An 8,338-nucleotide genomic window follows, 5' to 3' on the forward strand; every position below is an offset into this window, starting at 1 on the left:
GTGTCAAACCCAATCGAGGTTAAGTGCCAAAAGCAACGAGCGAGGTGTGAGCGCCAAGTGTTATTTTAATGCATATGTCACATAATGTCTCCAGTGGGAGCCACTTCCCACCGGGTGTTGGGATTCACGCTTCAAACCCCCCAGCAATGAGAGTCGATGATGGCCTGTTTGCACTTCATCATGGGGTGCTAAGCGACGCTTTTTTCTTCCCGCACTGCATTCAGTGATTCATTAGGCAGACGGCATCGAATTGTCCATTTGATGGGGGTGGAGGGATGGGGGATAGATAGAGGGGGGCTTTAGAGAGTCGAGAGAAATTCAGCCAACTGGGAGCAATGGGACGGTTTTGTATATTGGAGTCAGTCCAGTCCATGTTTGGAAACTATAGCATATGGAGGGAAGTTAACCCTTTAAAGGGCTTCTTTTAACCATTTACATAGGGGACGCGTTTTTAACTCATTGGATGTCATTAACGACGATAGACGTCCAATCTATTTAACTTGGAGGTCTCGGAGAGAATTATCATCGTTCAATGAAATTGAAATATGATAATTCAGCTGCAGTATACATTAATTTCATGTCGTGGTCAAAATGAGTTAATTCTTAAACATTAACAACAACAAGAAAACAATTTTAGAGTGTTACTTGGCGTTACAGCCCTAAGTGCGTTTCCTTTTTCTTTTTAATTTGTTTTGAGTTCATTCATTTAGTTTGGATAAACATTGTTGTAATTTATAATCGACCCATCTGTCTGTCCTTCTATCTGTCAATCTATCGACTAATTTAAACAAAGCATTCGATTTGAAGCGGAAATGCGAGAGCGTTAAAAAGAAAATACGCTGCGCGTGTGCGTGAGAATAGGCAGTTACTCATCCATAATGGGTCCCATTGTATGGATACACACCCCTTAATCGCAGTGCTGTGTATTTGCCGCTTTCCGACAGACGCTTGCTGAGCCATTAATACGGATTGTTTAACGGTATCCCCCAAAGACCCCCCAAAATTTCTCCGCTTGACTACACTGTGCCCACTTGGGACTGCATCCTGTTTACTGGTCGGACTTGGAGGTGTGAATATTAAACCAATGAATTATAATAGCATAGCAGATGTACGAACTGCACCAACCCCCATCCACCAGATTCAGCTCCCCATTTCTGGTGACACACACACACCACCTGTTCACTGGTAGCTATATGGCTCAGTGTAATGTTTGATTTAAAAATCAACGCAAAGGTGACAATCCATGTGTCTATTTTTAGTTAAAACAAACAAACAAATGTGACAAGTCGTCTATATGTAGATATCACATTTTTTTAGGAAAACAATAGCCCATAAATAGTAACCTTTCATAGATGTGGCACACATGACTCGAAATATGAAGTCCACACACAGTATGTGGAAGCCAGCTCTAATTATATTCATTCATTCATTCATTTTCTGAACCACTTAATCCTCACTAATGTACTGGGGGGTGCTGGAGCTCATCCCAGCTGACTTCGAGCCAGAGGCGGACAACCATGCACACTCACACCGATACCTAGGGGCAATTTAGTGTCCAATCAGCCTACCACGCATGTCTTTGGAATGTGGGAGGAAAGCAGAGTAACTCGAGAAAACCCATGCAGGCTCAGGGAAAACATGCAAACTCCATACAGGTGGACCGACCTGGATTTGAACCCATAGCTGTGAGGCTGACGTGCTAACCACTCAAACCGCCGGGCCACCCTCAATTGTATTAATTTCAAATAATGATTCATCCTGGTAGGGGTAGCGAACATGTGGCTCTCGAGCAGCATGGTGGGAGGGGGAGTATGTATTTCATTTTCACAATATTTACCTCAATGCCTGCAATTGTCACCGATGGACACCCAAATTTTGAAGGCTCATCGACGTGCCATTGGCTGCAAATCCTCCCAGTCCAAATCATTTGGACGTCTAGAAACGTCAATGGCAGTCAAAGACTCAAATGAGTTGGGGTTGAATTTCACTGCCAGGAATTTATTATATGGATAAGAATGCAACGTAATGTTGCTTCTTTTTCGTTTGAAATGCTTGAATAAGTAGATGAAATCCATTCAAATGAATTGGTAGTTCTTAATCTATCTAATTCAATGGTTGCATAACAGTCAGAAGCAGGATGTAGCGGAGAATAAAACGACGCAGCAACCACACATGTTGCTTTACATCTACTGTTATGCTGATGTCAATAATGATGGTAATAAGAGGCGTACCACTTACTTGTAAAGCTAATTTTTTTCTTTTTCTTTTTTTTTGCCTTCGCTGCTCATGCAACGGAAAGAACCGAGTGGTCCTTTCCTTTCTCAATATGGAAATAGTATAGTAGAGGCGATGTTTATTCATACAAATGGCACTGATGTACAGACACATGGGAAACCTCGACCAAAAAAAGCCAACTTTTGTTTCGTACCACTTCTCTCGGGTGGTCCCCAATAAAACTTAATGGTCAACATGATATATTGTTCAATAAAAACTCATTCTTTATTTGTGCCGTAGTTGCAATCAGAATTCGCCATCGACAAGTTCTACTCTTCATGAATATCATCTTTTGATCAGTTTATACATGACTACAAGTACTAAGTATTAAATAAATTGGTGCAATACTGCAAGCTAAATTTCTATCTTGCTGTAGTCTAACCTGCAGGACTTACTTACCAGAAGGGTTATAATAAACATGAAACAGAAGAAAAAACAGACCTTGTTATTTGTACCAACTGATTTAAAAAAGTAGAAGAATTAGAATGAAAACGGCAAATAATTTACGCACACATTTCTTACACCAGTAGATGGTGCTGCTGCTATGCAACACATTTTGAGGTTCAATGTTCAAAAATAAGAGAATTGAAGTAGAATGCTAAAGCTTACTATTATTTGAATGATGTGATAATTAATATCTATTTTGCATTTGATCTGTTGACCTGGTTTGGAATGGTGTCATGAGAAAAGTACTGATTAATTAAAGGCTCAGATATGATAACATTTACGTTTCTATGTGGAAATTGCTTACTTACTAAAGTGCCACTAGCGAGGGAAAACAGCTATTAGGGGCCTATTTGGTAAATTTACACTAAAGTGATTCTCTTTTTTTGTTGGCCCACTCCTCCCCCATTGTACAAGGTTCCACTTTACTTATTTAAAATGACAAATAACAAAATATTCTTTATGAGTTCATCTTTTGATACCTCAGCAGTATGTTTTGGGTCACTGTTATGCTGACATACTCATCCGAATGATCCACTTTTATTGGTCTTGCAGAAGGGAAAGGTGGTTTTAAACCAAGATTGTAAAAAGTAGTATTAGTCGCAGGCCCAGCCAAACTATGAAAAAAAGTGTGACCTATTGTTTGTAACATATGGTAAATACTCGTTACTCCTCCTTCACTGTACATTTTACAGTGTAAATATAGTATTTGAAAACAAATTTGAATGGAAAATTGAATAAAGTAAATACTGACGCTTACACATTGATACTTCTGATGAAATGTAGTAGGCAATGCAACCTGGTCCGCTTTTTAACTCTCAGCCAAAGACATTTGATCTTTTTAGGGATTCTTGGCTTTAGAACTATGTGGGAAATCCTTCCTTGGTTCTTTCTTTTTCTTTTTTTTTATCACCTGCTGTCTTTAATTCATGCATGCTACCCCCTTCCATTCTCTTCCACTATGTTGTCCCTTTTGAACTTTTTGGGAGCCCTGTGGCTTTCAAAGGGTCAAAAAAGGGCAGCCTACTGTCTGATCGAAAGCAGAGCGTGGGATAAACATGTAGTACCACCTGTCCATTTTGCTCTGAGCTGACACCACGGGTGCCACTGTACTCACACCTCTTTTGTCTCACCTCTCCCTAATTTATTATTATGTTCAATTGTTTACAACCCGGCAACGTAGAAGCAAAGTGACAAAAGCACACAATTTTGTTGGTATAGAGCTCATGCCCAAGTTGGACCACAGAGAGATGTGTTACTGGTATAAGGACCCCTACTGTCTTGACAACTGCCACACTGAGGCAAATTAAGAAGTCAAACTGACAATAGCCCACCCTTTTCTCACACTTAACAATATTGTGGACTCATTTTGCCCAAGCCCAGATGAGCGGGGGTGTTTGATTGAGGCAAAGAAGCGTGTCCTGGGGAGAGAGTCAATTATACTTCTGGGGTCACACAGAGAATGGTAGGAGGCAAAGTCCTTCAAGATGGAACATTTGCCTTTCAAATAACACCCGTAGATCAAACCTTTCTGCGGATTTTTGGGTCTTTTAGTGAATGTCTGCTGTGCAGAGGATGGTTGTCATTTCATGACTAGTTTTTATATCTGTGCCCAGAGGGAACCGTCGGAAATAATTTTTAGGAATACAGTGATCAAAAGTTGGGTTTTAAGGCAAAGTTTGCTGCAGACAGCGCCTCAAATTTCTGTATAACTTTCTTCACTGACTGAAAGCGAACATCGCTTTGCCATTGGCCTCTCCTGGAGTCACAGGGCCCCCTGTAGGCTGAATCTTTACTGAGGAAGACATGGAGAGGAGGGGGAAGGCCACAACGCAATTTTAGGCTGCCCTGACCGAGGCCCAGAGTCGGCAACACTCCTGATGGATTAAAGAAGGTAGGCAGAGTTACAAGGTGCTCCTGGGTAACAGGGTTATGGAAGCTAAGAGCCCCCCCTCCAAAATTAAGAAACAGTCCAATAGTTTTAATTTGAGGGGGGATAGTATTGAGCAACTCTCTTCTTCCATCATAAACGGTATAAAAAGAAAAGTTCTGTCTTTCTAGCCACCAGCCTTTTTGACCTTCCATGGAGTTTACACCTGAAACAACAGAAGTTTTCAATAAATGACTGAAGCCTTCAAAAAGTAAATATCCATGTTGAAATTCTGCCCATGGATTACGGTCAGTCTAACTTTATATTTAGATTTGTTGACACAGTCATTTTTGTAAATGTCATTCATTATTGTAGTCATTGGCTCGCAATGCAAAAAAATGTGAGAACACTAGTTTAGATCCTATGAAAATGCAGTAAAACTGAATCAAAATTAATAACAAAACCTTACCGATTTTGTAGAGAGAACTGTTGCAGACTTCCACTTCCCAGTAATACTGCCCCTGTGTAATGACAATATCGGCGCAAACTTGAGGGAGGTAATTTGTCACACTGGGGTCAGAGGTCATCATCAGCCTCCTGATGTTATTTGGAAGTGGATCAATTGCTACTTGGTAAGTCACAGTGAGGGAGGAATTGGAAAGATGGAGCGAAGGAGGTGCTGTTCTTGGATCCAGAGCAAAATGTAAACCTAAATGAAATGTACAATAAAGAATATAATATAGAAGGATATTTATAATAATAAGAATATATGTTTATAAAAACACACAATAGGAATTGAACACGTCAACTGGCTTCTAAATCGTTATTTTCAAAGATGCAATTCAAATGAAATTTCCACCTAACATTCAAATTCCCTAAAAAAATCTACAGATGAAAAGAAATTTTCTGGAATTAAATCCAATTGTGCCATACTGTATGAATTGTTTTCAGTAATTATTATTTGCACATAAAATAATTGCATGCCAATATCAGCTGGTTTGGGTAAAATTGATGGTCATCTCACTCACCAATGGTATATTTTAGAATGTGAAACTTACCATTTACAGACTGCTCCATTTTATCCTCATCTAGTTCTATACTGTCCTCAACTGGTGACATGGTAAAACTGCAAGCCCTGGTACCTAGATCAAATATCAAAACAAGACTGTCAATTCTCAATGAATTTCATAACTATAACATACATACATAGTACTTGTTTTCTACTTGGTGGTATTTGAAAAAAAAGACTCTTTAAAGAAATAGTATGTTTTTTTTTAGAGTTGTTTGTTTCAATGACGTGTTTTTGTTACTAATTCAAAAAGATTGCATCCTAATACTCAACTGTAGATGTTATAAATGGCAGAGTACAGACAAATATTTCTGAATAGTGATGAAAACCCTAGATTTTTGATGAGTTATAGAAAGATAATCTTCTATTGTGTCCCCCTTATCTCTTGCAAATACAATATGAACCACTTCTACCCATAAAAATTAATTCGAAACTACTTAGCAACACAAACTTTGTACAATAAAGACATACTTTCTGAGGTAGCAATGTATATACAATAAACCGACATATGTAAATAAACTCACATTTCTCCGTCTCTTTAAAGGAAACTACATCGTAGCTGTCCCCCTGATTTTTTTTACAGTGAAAAAAAAGTATATTAGATGAATTTATATAAATGTGTTTCAGATAATTCTCAAGAGTCACAACTCTTACCTGCAAAAAGTGCACTGGTTGGCGTGGTTCAGATGCTCCTTTATGTCTGCCAGTATCCTGACTGACATATTCAGATTTAATAATGGGATATTTTGGGAGACAGGATACAGCAGATGACCAGGATCTACATGGCAGCTCCACGTCATACAGACATAATGGACACGACAATGAGCAGCCATGGGTTTCTGGATCATAGCGATCAGAATGATTCGACCTTTTCTCCCCTTCTGTTAATATGCATTGAACACACATGGTATGAGAACATGGGAGGATCAGAATTTCGTCTGTATCTCTGTTACAAGATGGACATTTGGAGAACTTGTGAAATCCTCCAGGAAAGTTTTTTTCATCCCTGTTAATATGTTTCATTTTTCTGGGACAAAAAAGCCTGCCCTGCTATTTTGATACCCAGATAAATGTTTAACCATACTTTTACACGCCTTCATTTCTTATTTGTCAGCAATTGGAATATAATTTTTGTTCACATCCAAAGCTTGTTTAGTCCGACATTTAATTGTTGAAAAAAAAGAAAGAATTAAAAAATATATGAAACATAAAACAATAATTCTATTTACTGTTCAGAAGCGTGACTATCTGCATCCAGTTATGCTCTTCGGAAAGCAAGGCCTCAGGCATTGGTGAAGAGCTTCCCATCCTTAAGAAAAGAAGACATGCTTCAGGATGCAGTGTTTTTTTTTTTTATCGAAATATCCCGCTGTGGTAAAAATGACACAATTTAGTCTTCTCGAAAAGACCAAAAGCTCACTGAAAGCCTGGAGGATATAAGGAAGAAATCCCCATGTTGTGCTAACTCAATTGTGTCCTAGATGACTGTTGAAGCTGCATTATGTAGCATTGGAAGGGAGCTGATAAAAGAGAAAAAAGGGGGTGGTCATGACAGAGTAGCCCAGCCTTTCAAAAGGCACTTAGTGCTTGGCGTTGCTAAGGGAACGGCTCTTCCCATAGAGAAGTGAAGCTACACAAGATTATGTGTTGCAAAGACCCTTTGCATGAATAAAATTTGTAGGCCTGTGCACATATAATTCTCTATTTAAAAAGCATCACAATTTATTCCCAGTTACATTAAAGCGGTCTGGCAAAAAATACTTCTGCATTAAGTTTGCACACATAAACACATCCTTCAACAACAAGCCATGAAATGCCTGTGCCGTACATTCAGAGTTCTTTTGCTGGTGTTGAAAAGGTGTGTTTTGACGACATGGTGAGATGTTGTGGGGGGATGTTTTAGGCTAATCAGCATTCAAGAGAATTGATTGAATTAGAGGAACATTCAAACATTGAGTGTAAATGATCAGAGTGTGAACAATGGTTGGTCAAAGTACTATTTAAGCATGAAAAATGGGCCTCTGATAATAATAAAAATTAGATTTAAACAGTGATTTTGTGGCATTTGTTATATTCTTGCAATGACATCACTAAGATGACAACTTTCTGTAATGTATGCATTTGATTGGCTAAATGAATGGAATTGAATAACTTTATTTATCAATGTAATGAGTACATCGAATTTATGTTCTAGATAAACAGTAATACAATGTCCTTGCACTAAGGATGACTACATCCTGGAAATATTGGGTTTTATTTTCCCCCCTCCTCTATCACAAACCAGAAACAATCTAATTATTTGCCTCACAGTTCTTATGTTTTTAACCCCAGGTGTATCATTATCTGGAGTTTGCAGGTTCTCCTATGTGGGTTTTCTGTGGGTTGTCCGGTTTCCAGTAAGATCCCCAAAGCATGAATGGTAGGCTGGTTGAACACTTGAAATTTGAGTGAATATATGAATGTAAATTAATAAATGTGTTGTCAGACCTTTTAAGTATACTTTCATCAATGTAACAGTGCTTGAAAATATTTTGTGAGTACTTTGTCACCCATGCACAGATTTCAATCTGCTCATTTCAAAGAGATTTGATGAATAAAAGTCAGTGTAATCGAGTCAAATCCCTAATTGGGTTTACCCATTCAATAAAAGTTTAATCAGCAAGTTGCATGCTGTGATAGGA

The 8,338-nt window shown here is 38.5% G+C and overlaps 1 protein-coding gene across 1 annotated transcript; it reads right to left on the reverse strand.

Moving 5' to 3' along the window:
* Positions 1-3,107: 3,107 nt before the first annotated feature.
* On the reverse strand, positions 3,108-6,965 carry LOC144200679 (E3 ubiquitin-protein ligase Midline-1). The gene is made up of 6 exons (XM_077722936.1): positions 6,887-6,965; positions 6,312-6,538; positions 6,182-6,224; positions 5,647-5,730; positions 5,058-5,297; positions 3,108-4,814 (listed from the first exon to the last, which is right to left on the reverse strand). Exons 1-6 carry the CDS (start codon positions 6,963-6,965, stop codon positions 4,372-4,374), a joined length of 1,116 nt encoding a protein of 371 aa, XP_077579062.1. The 3' UTR covers positions 3,108-4,371.
* Between the last annotated feature and the right edge of the window lie 1,373 nt (positions 6,966-8,338).

Source organism: Stigmatopora nigra, chromosome 8 (genome assembly GCF_051989575.1).
Source record: "Stigmatopora nigra isolate UIUO_SnigA chromosome 8, RoL_Snig_1.1, whole genome shotgun sequence".
Lineage (NCBI taxonomy): Eukaryota > Metazoa > Chordata > Actinopteri > Syngnathiformes > Syngnathidae > Stigmatopora > Stigmatopora nigra.